The 16707-nt window shown below is 39.3% G+C and overlaps 2 protein-coding genes across 3 annotated transcripts; both read right to left on the bottom strand.

The window, feature by feature from the left end:
* Nucleotides 1-1191: 1191 nt before the first annotated feature.
* LOC109073868 (mitotic checkpoint protein BUB3) lies at nucleotides 1192-9376 on the bottom strand. Of its 2 annotated transcripts, none has more exons than XM_042755341.1 (8): nucleotides 9231-9376; nucleotides 6488-6682; nucleotides 6338-6407; nucleotides 5299-5450; nucleotides 5074-5232; nucleotides 3504-3681; nucleotides 2608-2824; nucleotides 1192-1377 (listed from the first exon to the last, which is right to left on the bottom strand). In XM_042755341.1, the coding sequence occupies exons 1-8, from the start codon at nucleotides 9264-9266 to the stop codon at nucleotides 1368-1370; spliced, it is 1017 nt and encodes a 338-aa protein (XP_042611275.1). In that variant the 5' UTR covers nucleotides 9267-9376; the 3' UTR covers nucleotides 1192-1367. The 2 variants fall into 2 exon arrangements, with proteins under 2 accessions (XP_042611275.1, XP_042611274.1); XM_042755340.1 differs by having other exon boundaries at nucleotides 9219-9342.
* Nucleotides 9377-11422: 2046 nt separating this feature from the next.
* Nucleotides 11423-13551, bottom strand: LOC109066547 (homeobox protein HMX3-like). Its single transcript, XM_042755342.1, has 2 exons — nucleotides 13277-13551; nucleotides 11423-12458 (listed from the first exon to the last, which is right to left on the bottom strand). Exons 1-2 carry the CDS (start codon nucleotides 13404-13406, stop codon nucleotides 11998-12000), a joined length of 591 nt encoding a protein of 196 aa, XP_042611276.1. The 5' UTR covers nucleotides 13407-13551; the 3' UTR covers nucleotides 11423-11997.
* Between the last annotated feature and the right edge of the window lie 3156 nt (nucleotides 13552-16707).

Raw genomic sequence — 16707 nt, 5'->3', positions numbered from 1 at the left:
ACTGCTAGACCTGATATTCTCCTGTTACTACCTGATGGTGTCTGTTATAGTTTGATACAGGTATGTAAATGGATCATTATAGTACTGGTTTCTTTTCCTGTGTTTTTCTCTCGTATATTATTATTGTATTTGTTTTTATAATTGTTATTGTACGTTATAATGGTCTCTCTTTCGCGGGATGTCATTGCGATGAGAGGCACTGCTAGACCTGATATTCTCCTGTTACTACCTGATGGTGTCTGTTATACTTTGATACAGAAACTTCAGATGCCGAAAGTAAACCACGTGACAACCGCATCATGGTGTGAGGTCTCTTTTATTATCAAAACACACAACGCAGAAGAAAACCCACTACACATGGATAATTGTGCGTGCATCTATTAATCCTTGGAGTCTAATTTCATCCTATAGAAAACTTCCCCTAAAAACTCATGCGCTTTTATCGAGACTTCAGGGGTTCTGAGGTCAGCGGCGGGTCACGCTTCGCCACGTGACGGAAGAACGTTACAGAGTAACAAACGCGGATGTGGCGTCTCCATTAGCGACTGCAGCAGCTGCACGAGGAAGTCAATTTTCCAATTTAGCAAACGCAGAGATGTCAGGAAACGGCGCAATTTAGTGCCTCCAGTGCAGATGAGGGGTAATTACCTCTAAAATGAACGCCATTTCATACGAAGCTCAGGTCATCCTAATGAGAGCGATGCAGTCATTACTGTTCATTACAGGAATTAGTAACATCATTTAACAAACACACAAATAATGTTTAGGATATCGAAGCAGCAGCCGAAGCCATTAGACAGAAGCAATGCTTTCTAATGCAATAATTGCGTGTTCTAAACAATCTCTGGAATAAAGTGTGTGTGTGTGTGTGTGTGTGTGTGTGAGAGAGAGAGAGAGAGAGAGAGAGAGCAGCTGCACACAGGAACGGTCCACCATTCACTCAGTCAACCATCAAAAGTATTTGTCTGTGGATTTGATTGGAATTCATGCCTGTTTTTAATCAATTCATACTGACACAAGTCAAAGAATTAAATCCAAATTTCATTTCATAAAATAATGGCACGAATGACTTTAGGTCAGTGTGAACTTCATTTACTACGAGACGGACATCAGAGATGTTTGAAGCAAAACTAGTTTCAATCTTAGAAAGAGAAAAAAGACTGATTTCTGTTATGATATATGACACTCATGTTCAGTGAAAAGGATATTTTTATTTTTCCTAAACATAAAAATACACACATTGGAGGGCAAAACATAAAAAAATGAAAACATCTACTGAATTTTATCCGTTGACAGAGACAGAATAAAACAGACAGACGTGAAGGAAGCGAGTGTTGAGTTGAAACAGGTGGCAGCAGAGCGTTCGATCACGTGGATCTGTGAACACAAGAACACAGACATCAGATCAGCTTCACACTAACTAACCCTGATCAATACACACACTTCTGACAAATCCACGCATGCACAGATTTAACAGACGATGTTGAGGATGTGACGTCAGACGCACGCATCGATCAGTGCAGGAAATTCAATCAGAGCGTCTGCTAAAGCTCTTTCTGAGGACATTACTGGACAAACACACTGCTGGACGCAATCATCACGAGCTGAAGTGATCACGCAGCGTTTGAGAAGAAACATGTGTATGTCCTGAATGCTGACGGCAAATGAGAAAGTATTATGTTTTCCTTTCTATCTATCGTTATAATACTTTTTTGTATACACTTTAATTCCTTTGTTTAACAGTTCTATCTGATTATTAGACAGATTAATCTATATTAGACAGAACTGTTGAACGACGCTCAAGTGCTGCTGTTTTCAGCGTCATCAAAATAAAGTCCACCTCAAACACATCCTTATCGGCCGACGCTGATATATCAGTCGACCTTAGATCTAGATTAAAGTAGGGATGCATGATAAACATCGGCAGGATATTAATGTGCATCTCGTCAGTAAAGCCGGTTCTGTCGTGGTTTCACGTGGAGCAGTGTTTACTACACAGAGCCGTTGTTCTCTGACGAGCTGCACAAAACCACAATCATATTTTGTGCATGTTTTGCGCAGCTTGGCTCTGTGTAGTAAACGCTGCTCCATATGAAAGCACACACACGTGTAGATTTACTGCTGATTACAGAACCGGCTTTACTGACGAGATGCACATTAATATCATGCTCCCTAGATTAAAGACATCTCTTTAACCAAGCATTCACATGATGCATCTCATAAGCTTGTACTTCAGCTACATCTGATCTAATGCACATTACCATTCCTTTGCTTGTTTTGAACAGCAGCTAACTGTGTCTCTGTTTGCTTCTGTTCCTGCCACAGGACTGACGCACAAGCTTCAGTCTGAATATAATATAATCGCTGCTGCTGATAGAGTTCACTGTCTGTTTGATCACATCATCAACTAACTGCATGATTTCACTTAACATTTCTGCCGTATGTACATTAACTGACAGTCACCACTGATGAGCTACTACTAAATATAATGTACAAACGTTAATTTTCTGTGAAGCTGCTTTGCAACAGTTTGTATAGTGAAAAGTGCTATACAAATAAAATAAAATAAAATAAAACAGTAAAAGAGAAAAGGCAGGTGGGACTCACTTGGGCTTGGTCTCTGCGTCGGTCACCTGGCGGATGAAGACGGCGTCGGCGGGGTGAGACACGTCTCCCTGCTCCTGCATGTACGAGGAGGCGATGGCCAGCAGAGAGCCGTCTGAACTGAACGCCAGAGACGCGATGCTGGTGGGGTATCGGTGGAACTGACACAGACGCTTCTTGTTGAACGGATCCCAAATGTTCACGAAGCCGTCAGAACCGCCTGCGCGCACACACACACACACACACACACACACACACACACACACACACACACACACACACACCTCAGTCTGAGTGGTTTACCGCATGTACAAGGCAAAGTGTTCATTTTATGTTCTGTAACGGTTCACTGATTCTCTGAACTTTTGATTATGTAAATCATCTTTTGTGTTCACTGGTTCATTTTAACTGGTCCTGTGATGAATTAAGAGCATTTATCAAAATTAAAAGAAATATTCGACGTGGTTTTTGCACCACACAATAATGATTGTTTTCAAACAGGTTTTCCATCAATCACTGGTCAAGCAAACTCCAGACTCACACTAATATGCTACTGAACACTTCATCGGTTCATAACCTGCATATAAAATATCATCAAATATCATCTAAACTGATTACGGAGCTTCCCACACACAAGACTTTATCTGGGCAGGCCAGGCCATAAAATAACATTCACAGAAAGTTGCCGTGAGGTTATTTGAAAATAACTTAAACAGAATGTTCCTTAATGGCCATTTCTGTGCCGTGTGTAAAAGGAGGATTTCCCACACGGCAAACTCTTTTCAAACCTGTGGGAAGCACTGAATTAAAAACTTCAAAATGTTTGTCCATTAGAAACACTGAAGTGATTCTGTCAGTGAGCAGTAATAATAAGAGCGTGGGTGAGTGTGGATGGGTACCGGTGGCAAACGTGTTGTGGACGCTGTGGAAGGAGATGGCGTTGACCGGATAGACCTGCTCGATGCCGTTCTCCTTCAGTCTGTGGCACTTGAAGGCGTATTTCTTCTTCTGCACCTCCAGACTGGGGTCCAGATACTCCACGGCGACTCTGCCCTCGATGGAGCTCAACACGTAACCCTGAAAACACATGTCACACCAGTGGTGTAGTGGATGCTATATTCACTTCTAAATCTCCTGCATTAGCCAAAATCATGACAGTCCACCATAGGAGTAGCTAATCAAATTTAATGTGAATAAATGCAAATGTTCACTAAACACAGCCAGTAAAGACAGGGATACAGCCAGAATACGCCGGCTCCGTCCCCAGCCCATTTGGAGGGTTTGCTTTTTATATTATTGATTATTGTGAAGGCGTCAGCTAAGTTTAGCACTCTTTAATTAAGGGAGGGGACCGGGACACACCGGTACGCATTACCGGCACTTCTATATTTGAATCTTTAGTGTAATACTGGCACTTCCCACATGTTGCCACCGGTGCTCAGAGTCAAAGCGTCGGTATCTGGGTGATTAGAAAAACCAGACTACCCAAGAGGAGGCCTCGTGAAAAACCTCTCGTCTCGAGACAATGCAAGCGGAGCATGTGTGCATGTCAGGGGAGCCACGGAGAGAGGTAAAATAATATTTAATTACTGATTACTAATTTGAATCAGTAACGAAAACAATACCTTAAAAATTAAAAGAAGCAGGTTTTTGAGATCAGATATTTTTTAAACTGTAAACCTTTCAGTCTAAGGATCCAGTAAAGGAATGTGTACAAAGAGTAAGTTCAATACAGAGAAAACCAAACTGATTTCATCAGAGATTGTGGAGAGTCACGTCCAGAAGTATTCTTTTCAGTGTGTATATTTGCATTTATTCATCAGGTATGTATTAAATTGATCAAAAGTGACAGTAAAGATATTGATAAAGTTTTTTAAAAAAAATCTTCTTTTGAACTTACTATTCATCAAAGAATCCTGAAAAAAGCTTAGTTAAGTATTTAGTAGCAGAAACTGTTTTTAACATTAAAAATAATAAGTACCACTATAAGTAACTGAGCACCAATAATAATTTAACATCAAATCATCATATTAGAATGATTTCTGAAGATCATGTGACACTGAAGACTGGAGTAATGATGCTGAAAATACAGCTGCGCATCACAGAAATAAATTACACTTTAACAGATATTCACACAGAAAACAATATTACTGTATTTTTGGGACTGCATTAAAAACATTTAAAAAGCATCGAGTTCATTCAAAACTTTTGACAAGAATCATACAATAAAAATGTATTAAAATTTAATACATTTTTATGAATGATGTGTCACTCCATTATTTAGTCTGATTTAACCCTGTGGCAACTAGTGCATGAGAGCCGGTGACGCAAAAGATTGTTCTGATAAATGCTTACTTTGTTTCTATTGTGAGTTTAGCACACTAACTGCTATAAAATAATCGCCTTTCATCCATAATGATAAAGACAAACATCGTAAACAAACTGGTGGAAACTGTGTGTGTGTCTGACCTGTTTGTTGGGGAAAGCTCGTATGCAGCGCGTCTGGTATTTGAGGCTGGACTCTCGCCTCTGCTGCACGTATCCCATGTTCCTCAGGTCCCAGACGAGCACGCGCCGGCCCGCCGTCCCCACGATCAGCCGGTCTCCGGCCACAGACAGCGTGTAGACCTGGAACACAGACGCAGATCAGAGCCGCTCCTGCACCAGAGCCGCTGCGTCCGAGCCTCTGCTCACCTTCTCCGGCTGCGTGAAGGTCCCGGCGTTGCAGGGTGTTCTGGGGTCCCAGAGCCTCACAGACATGTCCCAGCTGCCCGTCACCATCACGTTGACCTCGGGACAGTACTCCACGCAGCGGATGGGAGCGTCGTGCGTCCCCACGATCGTGTCTGAGGAAGAGCAGAGATGCAGTCAGACACCAGCGCCATCGCTTCTTCAACAGCGTGTCGTGTTTAAAGAGATGCAAAATTCACTTTTTCATGTTGTTTGAACTGACATGTGTGTTGGCAGTGTGTACACAACCACCCTATAACGATAAAGAGCCACAGTGGGGTTTTTTAAATCCCCATAAATCATTACCCCTTTCTCAGATTCTTGGCAGAGTGATTTCACACAGACCCAGGCCCCTCCCACGATTCTTGATTGACACTGGTGTTTTAGCACAGACCCGCCCTGAGTGAACTGTAGACAGTAGGGATGGGCATTTTTGCCAATTTGTCATTTCAATCATCAATAGGTTTCAAAAACAAGTAATCTAGTATTCGGGGGGGGGGGGGGGTCGGGCATGGCCGTAATGGAGATGATGAAAATATCTGAAGATTTATGAAAATTATTGTTAAAAATAAAAATATGTATAGACATGAAAACATGATTAGAACACTGTTAGATTATGAATATGATGCAGCAATGTTAAAAAGGAATAGCTGTCTGACGTGAAGCTGACTTTACGCCAATAAACTAAAGCCCGTTCTATGACACATTCTATAATATTAATCAGATAACTTATATACATAACATAGACGTAACATTACAAGTTGTATCTGCACAAAAGGATGCAAATGCCAGTGAACTTAAAGTTCCACTCTATAGTGAGAGAGAGAGAGAGAGAGAGAGAGAGAGAGAGAGAGAGAGAGAGAGAGAGAGAGAGAGAGAGAGAGCGAGAGAGTTTGTTGGGTAAAAACGGTGTTGTTTAACACTACCATTGAGAAATTTTAACCAAAGTATGTTATACACTTTTCATGAAGACCCTAAAGAATCATATCAACTTTAATCTCACCCTGATCCGTGTTCAGATCGTGTGTCTTCAGCTGGCTGTCCAGACCGCCGCTCCACGCATGAGTCGGATCCTGAAACAGCATGAGACACAGAGTTAAACACAGCAGCGAGTGAATGTGTGGTTCTGCAGGGTTTCTGTGATGCCCCTCACATAGAAAGCACAGTCCAGAACCGGCGCCAGATGCTGGTACTTCATCCTCATGCTGTTGGCGCTGACATCGAAGAGCCGGACCGTACAGTCCCACGACGACACCAGCAGGAACTGAGCCGAGCTCGGGCTGAACTTCACAGCAGAGACGCCGTCCTCCGGACCCTGGGTCAGCTTGAACTCATTTGCTCCGGTCATCTGAACACACACACACACATACTTGTTACAAGTATGGTAGAACCATCACTTCTACAACAAAAGACTGCTTTGTAAGTAATCTTCCTGATGTATCCCAATTCCTTAGCATATCCAAAACCTCAGAACAACTTGATGATGTAACAGAAACTATGGACTCTCTCTTTTCTAGCATTTGAAATACAGTTGCTCCTTTACGCTTAAGGAAGGTTAAGGAAAACAGTCTGACACCGTGGTGTAATGAGCACACTCGCACCCTAAAGAGAGCAGCCCGGAAAATGGAGCGCAGCTGGAGGAAAACAAAACTAGAGGTATTTCGTATTGCTTGGAGGGAAAGTAACCTATCTTACAGAAAAGCATTAAAAAACTGCTAGATCTGATTACTTTTCATCTCTTTTAGAAGAAAACAAACATAACCCCAGGTATTTATTCAATACAGTGGCTAAATTAATGAAAAATAAAGCATCACCAAGTGTTGGCATTTCCCCACATCACAGCAGTAATGACTTTATGAACTACTTTACTTCTAAAGTCGATACTATTAGAGATAAAATTGTAACCATGCAGCCGTCAGCTACAGTATCACATCAGACAGTGCACTATAGATCCCCTGAGGAACAGTTCCACTCATTCTCTACTATATGAGATGAAGAACTGTATAAACTTGTTAAATCATCTAAACCAACAACATGTATGTTAGACCCTATTCCATCTAAGCTCCTAAAAGAGGTGCTTCCAGAAGTCATAGATCCTCTTTTGACTATTATTAATTCCTCATTGTTATTAGGATATGTCCCCAAAACCTTCAAACTGGCTGTTATTAAGCCTCTCATCAAAAAAACCACAACTTGACCCCAAAGAACTAGTTAATTATAGACTGATCTCGAATCTCCCTTTTCTTTCCAAGATACTAGAAAAGGTAGTATCCTCACAATTATATTCCTTCTTAGAGAAAAATGGTATCTGTAAGGATTTCCAGTCAGGGTTAGACCGTATCATAGTACTGAGATTGCTCTCCTTAGAGTTACAAATGACCTGCTCTTATCATCTGATCGTGGTTGTATCTCTCTATTAGTGCTATTGGATCTTAGTGCTGCGTTCGACACTATTGACCACAACATTCTTTTGCATAGACTAGAACACTTGTTCTGTTCATTATTGTGAAACCCGCGAGACACAACAAAAACACAGCTCCGATCACAGCGTCCTCCTTCCTCCTGTTGTTAATGTTGTGGAGCTGCATGATGACATCACTGAATTCAATGATGAACTGCTTTAACTGTCATTTTGCATTATTGACACTGTTTTCCTAATTAATGTTGTTCAGTTGCTTTGACACAATCTGTTTTGTTTAAAGCGCTATATAAATAAAGGTGACTTGACACACACACACACACACCAGAGACACACACACACCAGACATACACACACACCAGACATACACACACACCAGACAAACACACACACCAGAGACACACACACACACACAGACACCAGAGAGACACACACACACACACACTCCTGCATTATCTCCAGTGTTGGGGAGTTACAAGTTACATGTAAATTACATAATTTAATTACAAAAGAAATGTAATTGTAATCAGTTAGTTACTGAAAAAAATGTGTAATTAGATTACAGTTACTTGAAAATGTTAACGATCACAAAGGGAGTTACAACTGGATATTTTTTCACACACATACACATAAAGATTTAAATGCTTTCTTTTTCGTAAATTAATTTGCACTAAAATATGAGACAGCAGTGTTTCAGGAGTTTAGGACACGTCTATCTAGAACTGCTTTATTTCCTATTTGGTTTTATGTATATATGGTTTATTTTTTTTAAGTTTAACTGTTTTTTTCCAAGCTTTTGTTAGATGCCAGTGTTTCCTGTCATAACTATGACAAGGATTTGATTACAAAAACAGCATCAGCTACTAAACTGTTTCTTGTTATGGTTTTAAATCTGTATTTAACCTCAGAGCGATCTCAAAGTAAAAAGTGGTGCTGAAGTCTGAGGTGTCTTGTGGTGACTGTGCTTTAAAATTAAATTATTATCATATTAATTCAAGTGATGAAAGATTTTGAAAGTGACAGTAATCAGTGTTGAGTACTACTGTAATGCCTGCTACACGTTTAAAAACGATTAACAGTCCAAAACATTCGAAATTTAGAAGAGTACATCAGTAACATTACTTAAAGTAATTTAAAGTTACACTACTTATTACATTTTAGATAACAACTTTTAATCTTGTAACCTATTACATTTCTAAAACAGGGTGATGTTAGTGATCCACCCCACAGACAGAGCTCAGGATCAGAGAACATAACAGGACTGAACTCAGACTCAGCTGACTTCATATGAACGTAACATTGTAGCATCAGATTGAGTCTGAATTACGCGCGAGGCTGCTAAAGCCTAAAACTGCCGTGTTTTTATTCAGAGCTGGTCTTCCGCTATGATATCCGAGTAAAACTCTCTGAAATACAGCTCAGCATTTTATTTGTCTTAAAAGTTCAAGAAATAATCAGAATTTACGTTAAATCTCACCGTGCTGCTCTTCTCTGCTGCTGCTCTGCCGCTCATCGACGCGCTGCTCTGATTGGACGCGTTCACAGCAGAGCTCGGCTCTCATTGGTGCGTTTCAAAACTCCCTCTAACGTTCTCTAGCGATTATTGGTTACAAGGATTAACTTCCGGGCATTAAACAACAAAATACCGCAAGATGTTGCGTATTTCCGCCTGTTAAACCAGACTTGCGATCAATACATTAAACGCAATAGTGTTTTGTTTTCGGCGCGATAGCAGATATTATCAAGGCTACCTTCAGAGTTCTCCGGAATATTTGAAAGCTTTTGTAAATATGTGTCTGACTGAGATCATGTTCACTGTCAGTCATTATCTTTCTGCATGTATTATTTATCTCATTTGTTGAATGTTTTCCAACATAACTGTATGATGTTCACCGAGTGATTATAAAAACTTTAATCACATGTCTTTAATCATATTCTGTGTCTGATCGTGTGCTGTGTTAGTCGCACATGGTGATATAATGATATGAAATGATGTCATATGATATAAAGGTAGGATATGGTAGTTCTGGGCTTCAGCAGATTAAACACTGAGCAGAAAATCAAAACTGATGTGTGAAATCCGGTTAAACAGACTTCATAATGTGACTGCAGTATTAATACTCGCTGCTGTGACTCGGGAGCGCGCATCACAGTCAGGCCCAGAATTCCAATGGAAAGCGTTTGAGATGCTGTCGAGCTTCATAAAGATGAGTTATTAATTCTAAATCAGTTATGAACTTACTGAAAATGCCTGTTTTCTGGGCGTCCCAGAATGGAGCTAATGGTGCAAGTGCAGCTTCATCATACTCTCAACATCAGCGGACACGCGCTTTTCTACTAAAAAAAAGAACAAAGAAGAAAAAATAAATAAAATCCGTCCTGAAGTTTGGAACATGATCCCGTTCGCGCGCGCCGGTTTGTTTCATTGATCCAATCAGAGCACGCGCATAAAATATAGCTTATGAAAATCGTGTGAATGTGATGTGAATGATCTTTAAACTTGAATTAATTTTAATTTAAAATCTAAAACCCCGATTACTTACTCTTAAATGCTGTTTTAGCTAAAGATTAAAAATGCATGATATTTAGATTAAAAATGGCTAATACATGAAGCGAATTCTCACACATTTGTAGACTACTGTAGTTACATTTAAGATTTTAATATTTTAGTGTGCGGTTTTGCAGACAATATTTTTTTAATAATAAAGATTCACGAATTTCTGTGAAAATATAAATGTAATTGTGCATTAATAGCCTACTAAGAAATAAAAGATTTTGAATGGATTTATTTTTATGCGCCATATAGCCTGTTGCTGGTAAACATTTACGAGAATCAAACAATAATCAGTGTTTTTTTATAATGCACAGTAATCAAAACCTCATATTTTGTTCTCCTCATTGCAAGCATTAATTGATTGTTTCAAACATCATATTTTAATGGCGCCAGCAACAGAAAATTTCATTGAACGCGGTGAATGAATGAAATTCTCTGGCAGAATGATAATTATTAACATTTTAATTAAGGTTATAATATAATTTTAGCGGTGATAATGTCAATCACAATTACGCAGATCCGTAAAACCCGCGCTTTCGTAAAAACAATGACTTTGTTATTTTTATTCTCTCTATATAATATTGAAGACAATAGAAAATAAAGAAAAATAATGATTACAAGAAAACTCATAGAACCGCTTTATTAAGTCCCTCCGAGAACATCCTCAGAATCACAAACACATTCAGTAATTAACATTAATTCATGATCATATAAAAATCGGCGGAAATCCTCAAACAAATCCTCAAACAAATTCACCGATACCCTATTTCACAAACATTTCAGACGTTTGTTTGTCATACAACAAAATATATGTCCTAAGTAGCACAGGTATATTTGTAGCAATAGACAACAATACATTGTATGGGTCACAATTATAGATATCTCTTTTATGCCAAAATCATTAGGATATTAAGTAAAGATCATGTTCCATGAAGATATTTTGTAAATTTTCTACCATAAATATATCAAAACTTTTTGATTAGTTATGTGCATTGCTAAGAACTTCATTTGGACAACTTTAAAGATGATTTTCTCAATATTTAGATTTTTTTTGCACCCTCAGATTCCAGATTTTCAAATAGTTGTATCTCAGACAAATATTGTCCTCCTAACAAACCACACATCAATGGAGAGATTATTTATTCAGCTTTCAGATGATGTAGAAATCTCAATTTTAAAAGACTAACCCTTATGACTGGATTTGTGCTCCAGGGTCACATATTTACTAGTGCATGTGAACATCCACACTGAGAAATAACGATTAATTTCAGTAGTATAATACTGTAGTCCTGGAATGAAAACCTGCATGTAAAAAGATCTTACAGCAGGAATAAAATATATTCAGAAAAATGTGTTTTTCCAGCATTTCCTTATTTTACTGACATGAGACAACCACAGAAAAACTGAGAAGGACTGACTTTAGTGTGGCATTTAGACACATCTTTATGGAAAAGAGAGAAAATCCGCCTATTTCAGACTAATAATAATAATAATAATAATAAACACAGCTGCACCTGTGATTTGCTGAACCAAGCGCTCCTCAGCAAAGCAAGACTTTTTATAATAAAAAATAGTTTTCTGTTTTTACAGACACTGAGTTCAGGGCTGGTCAGTCTGTGAGAGAGTGAACTCCTGGATCTGAGGCAGGGTCAGGTGGTTAAGTCTCTGATGGGTTAGTTGGTTAGTTAGTTCAGGTCAGTCTCAGCGCGTGTGGGTAATAAAGCGCGTGCGCGAAGGCCAGGGCCGCGGGGGCGCTCTCTCCCCCTGCGTGCTCGTGGTAGAGGACGGGCACGCGCACAATCCTCTGCACGTGCCCAAGGCTGGCGGCCTCCAGCTCAGCGGCAATCTGTCTCTTCCACTTGTTCCTGCGGTTCTGGAACCAGATCTTTACCTGCGTCTCGCTCAGGTGCAGCGCCGTTGCGAGTCCCGCACGCTCCGAGCTGCTCAGGTATCGCTTCAGGTCGAAGGTGGACTCCAGCTGGAACACCTGAGCGCGGGAAAACACAGTCCTGGTCTTCTTCTTGCGGCAGAGTTTCTTCTGAGAGCTCTCCTCCGTCTTCTGCTCGTCTGAGTCCGAGTCCAGGAGCAGCTCCTCGTCCTCGTCTTTAGGGTCCGAATCCTGCACCTCTGCCGCGCCTCTGACTCCATCTGCTGCTCAACACACAACACACGTCAAAACAGAGTTCAAACACAACACACGTCACAATAGAGTACTAACACAACACGTCAAAATAGAGTACTTACACAACACACGTCAAAACAGAGTTCAAACACAACACACGTCAAAATAGAGTACACATACACACTTAAAACAGAGTTCAAACACAACACACGTCAAAATAGAGTTCAGACACAACACACGTCAAAATAGAGTACTAACAAAACAGAGAAGAGAGAAAAGATGACAAAAAGATGTCAAAATAGAATATAAATAAACTATAGAAAAGAGAAAAAAGAAAGACAAAACATTTCAATAGAATAGAAATAAAACAGAAGAGAGAAAAGATGAAAGTAGAATATGGAAAAGAAACAGAAAAAACACATTGAAATGGAATAGAAATAAAACAGAAGAGAGAAAAGATAAAAAAAGAAACAAACAAAAAACATTAAAATATAATAGAAATAAAACAGAAAAGAGAAAAGATGAAAGTAGAATATGGAAAAGAAACAGAAAAAACACATTGGAACGGAACAAAAATAAAACAATAGAAAAAAAGAAAAAGAAACAGAAACAGACAAAACACATTATAGTAGAATATAAATAAAACCTAGAAAAGAGAAAAACAGAATACGGAAAAGAGAGATATGGGAAAATAAAGTACATTTGACAAGTTTCACGCGCATATTTAAATGTTTTCATAATAACCAGAATAAACTATTCAGTTATATTAATTAATGATAGAGTCTGAATCTGATCTGTGCTCTGTGAACACATGATGAAGACTCTGGGGCTCGGGTTCGATCCTCACCTGCGACGATGTTCGGGCCGCTCGCGCAGAAGCGCAGGAGAGTCACACGAGCTCGGGGCTCATCGGGTTTCCGAAGCAGGTTCTTGATGAAAAACGGAGAATCTTTCACTTCTTGTGTTTTATCCTCCATCGGTGAGACTCAGCACTGAAGATGAAGCTGCTGCTGATGATGAAGAAGAAGAAAGTTACTCCAGTCTGAAGTGAGAAGCGCAGCGCGGATCCATGAGAGAAGAACTGACGCGATTCTGCCGCGCGCTGCAGAGAAAATGATGATGGTCAAAAGCTAAAGAGAGAGAGAGAGATGTGTGTGTGTGTGTGTGTGTGTGGATCTCTTGCTGACACAATTTTAAAAAGCTAAATCTTTTTCATTTCTTAATACTTGGGCCTTAATACTTAGTTCATACCCCAAATAAAATAATAATAATAATAATAATGTTGATGATAATAAAATAAAAATGCAATAAAAATCGTCTATTAAAACTCTAAATGGTGACGTCAGACATTTGTTTTAGTCAACATGTAGCCTATTGCCAAATTGTTAAATTGCATAAATAAGAAAATTATGACACTGATTATTATAGTTTTCAGAACACAGTTCAATATTTCAGCTCCAATCTGGCTTCAGTTTCTCAGCCTTCTTTACTGCGGGGGCAAAATTCACTAAATATATGTATGTTTTTCTTTATTTTTATTTTTATTTTTTTAAATGTAAAAGTAAAAAAAAAAAAAAATAAAAAAAAAATACACGAGAAAAGGAAACGTAGTGACTGAAATTCAGAGCTGAGATTAACCCTTAACCCTAACCAGTATGACTAGACTAGGCCCCTGTTTTATAAATATATGACTTGTTATTTGTAATATTTTATCTACAACACATATCTATTGATGTAAGAGATGTATGTATCTGTTTTTATGAACACGTTCATATTATTTGCCTGTTTATTGCAGCGTGTGAGTGAGCGGCGCCACCTGGCGGACAGACTGCGCATGCGCACTGACAGACTCGCGGAAGGATCTCAGCTGTTTGTGTCAGAGATTCAACAGGGATAATGAGAAACATGAGTGCAACTCCTGCAGTGCACTGCGAGTCAAGTGTTAAAGTAACCCACACGCTGCTGATTAGACAGATAATATCAAGTATAACAAAAACAACATTTTTACTATTTGTTACTAATAATATTTTGTCAGTAAACCGTTATGCCTTATTATTTGTATAATTTCACTAGTGATGGGGTCTGTGTGGATTCATTCATTACCTGTAATGAGTGAAAGTTACTGAGCATCTGATGATGATCACAGACTTACAGTAAACTACAGTTAACTCACAGCAGAGCTGACGGTGAGCCACATGAGACCACATGAGACCAGCGCTGCTCAAACCGGACAGCACATGTGAGTTCATGATGTTTATTCATCAGGTCACAAACACAGATCTGACCAATCTCAAATCCACAGCCAATCTGCGATCAATAAGCCACAGGATCAATCAATAATTGTAACAGGAACAGAAAACAAGTCTAATGATAGTTTTATATTAACACTGAAAAGACTTCAGAAAAAGACACTAGTCAGGAAGACTTTAACTCATATATGCTGTGATATTATTTCAGTCTTAGAAAATAAATAAGTAGAGAAAGAAGAAATAATCCATTAAGAGTGAAATACAGTTGAGTTACAGACAGAGATTAATTTTGTGAATCTCACTCGAGGAGACTCCTGAAGATGCTCGTGCTGAGAAATCACATCAATATGTTTAATTACAGCTTCCATGTTACTGACAGCTGGATTAACGTGTCTATTTGACACACAGATCTTTATCCGTCATATTCCTGGTCGATCATCTTGTCATGGTGCTCAGCTGGATGACTAATTCACGTCACGTCCACAGACCATTGGCTGAACACCTGATGCATACGGCACGCAAAATTTGAAATACTTAAGGAGTTTCTAAGTCATCATTGGATTGGTTCAATTATACAGGATTTATAGGAGACGTTTAGCCTTTTTCACAAAAAAATGGAAATTACGTCAGCGCAGGGTAAAGTTAATTTCGTTACAGGTCTGCGCCTATTATATTAGTATGCCCTTTTCTCAAATAATGCTTCATACCTTTTCTGTTTTGTCTGTTTTAAAAGTTGTTGTTATATAATCTACAAAGAAATAACATTTTACTTGTTTGTCACTCTTATGCCACTCAGACTGCTGACTCGTGAGATAGTACCCTCAACGAGGTCGAAGAAATAAGGAATAGTGTAATCAGTTCTCATCCAGACCCCACTGAAACACACCGAGCCTCTCCAACTCACCCTATGCCGGGACCCTCCACATGCCTGGCCAATGGTTCTGGCCACCTCTCGCCTCATGTGCCTTCCTGTACTCCGGAAGGGACCTCAAACAGCGCTGACCTGGGGGCCAAAGTATATGACCTTGCATTACAATCTTTCAGGTCAGCGCTAAAGGCTGCTACCCTTCCGCTACCTCCAGCCATTGTAGGTCCAACACCTTGTCACTTTTACTATTTGTAAATAAACTGTTCACTTACACTAAACCCTCAGTCTCCATCGTGGTTCGTGACAGCTGGTAACTCATCAGTGGACTTATATTTTACAATATTTTTTTTCACACTCTACTCATTCTCACTAATTCAAGTTTTTATATTAAATGAACCTCAGAAACCTTAAGTCTTCAGAAAAGTTTCAATCGCAATTTCTTTGTACCTGATAAAGTATCATTTATGAGCTGAGCACTGCTTTGTTTACAGCCGTTACCAGGGAAACCACTATATTTCTGATGTTCCAAAAGCAAGTCCTACTGGCAGAGAATGAATGTGCATTTTCAATAATCCAGTCTGCAGTTTTTGTTCAGACCAATGTGTAAATTCACCCACATAAATCCATTTTAAATAATATAGTAATTTATACTTCTGATCCCTTTTCTTAAAAAATGGTTTAAAGGTTCAATTGTGAGGTTTATCATTTTAAAATGTATTTAGTTTTTTGTTAAAACTTGTATCTCAACGGTAAATCAATTGCTATTTCGTGGTCTACAACATGAAATAATAAAAGTGTCTGCTTACTGAATAAATGTAAATGTTAATAAAAGAATCCCATTATAACATGTACATTGGACACAACCATGTGGAACCATTGTGCAGCAGCAAGCATCACGACTAAAAAGGAGCCTCAAGGTTGATCTAGGTAAATGTGTGCAAATGTATAGGGCCCCATTCCTATATTTGCCTGGGGCCCCCAATTCACTAAATCCGCCCCTGACCGCAGCAGCGTCTGACGGAGAGCAAAGTCCGTTAACCACCGGGATAAACTCCACGAACGGACCCAGACGAACCGGTCCAGACCCTGCCGCGAACACAGCGACACGCAAAATCACACACTTCTTCACTTCTTCAGCCCCGCGCGGAGAAAAGTGAGAAA

This window comes from Cyprinus carpio, unplaced genomic scaffold, assembly GCF_018340385.1.
Source record: "Cyprinus carpio isolate SPL01 unplaced genomic scaffold, ASM1834038v1 S000006674, whole genome shotgun sequence".
In the NCBI taxonomy this organism is placed as follows: domain Eukaryota; kingdom Metazoa; phylum Chordata; class Actinopteri; order Cypriniformes; family Cyprinidae; genus Cyprinus; species Cyprinus carpio.
This window is presented reverse-complemented; position numbering and strand designations above follow the sequence as displayed.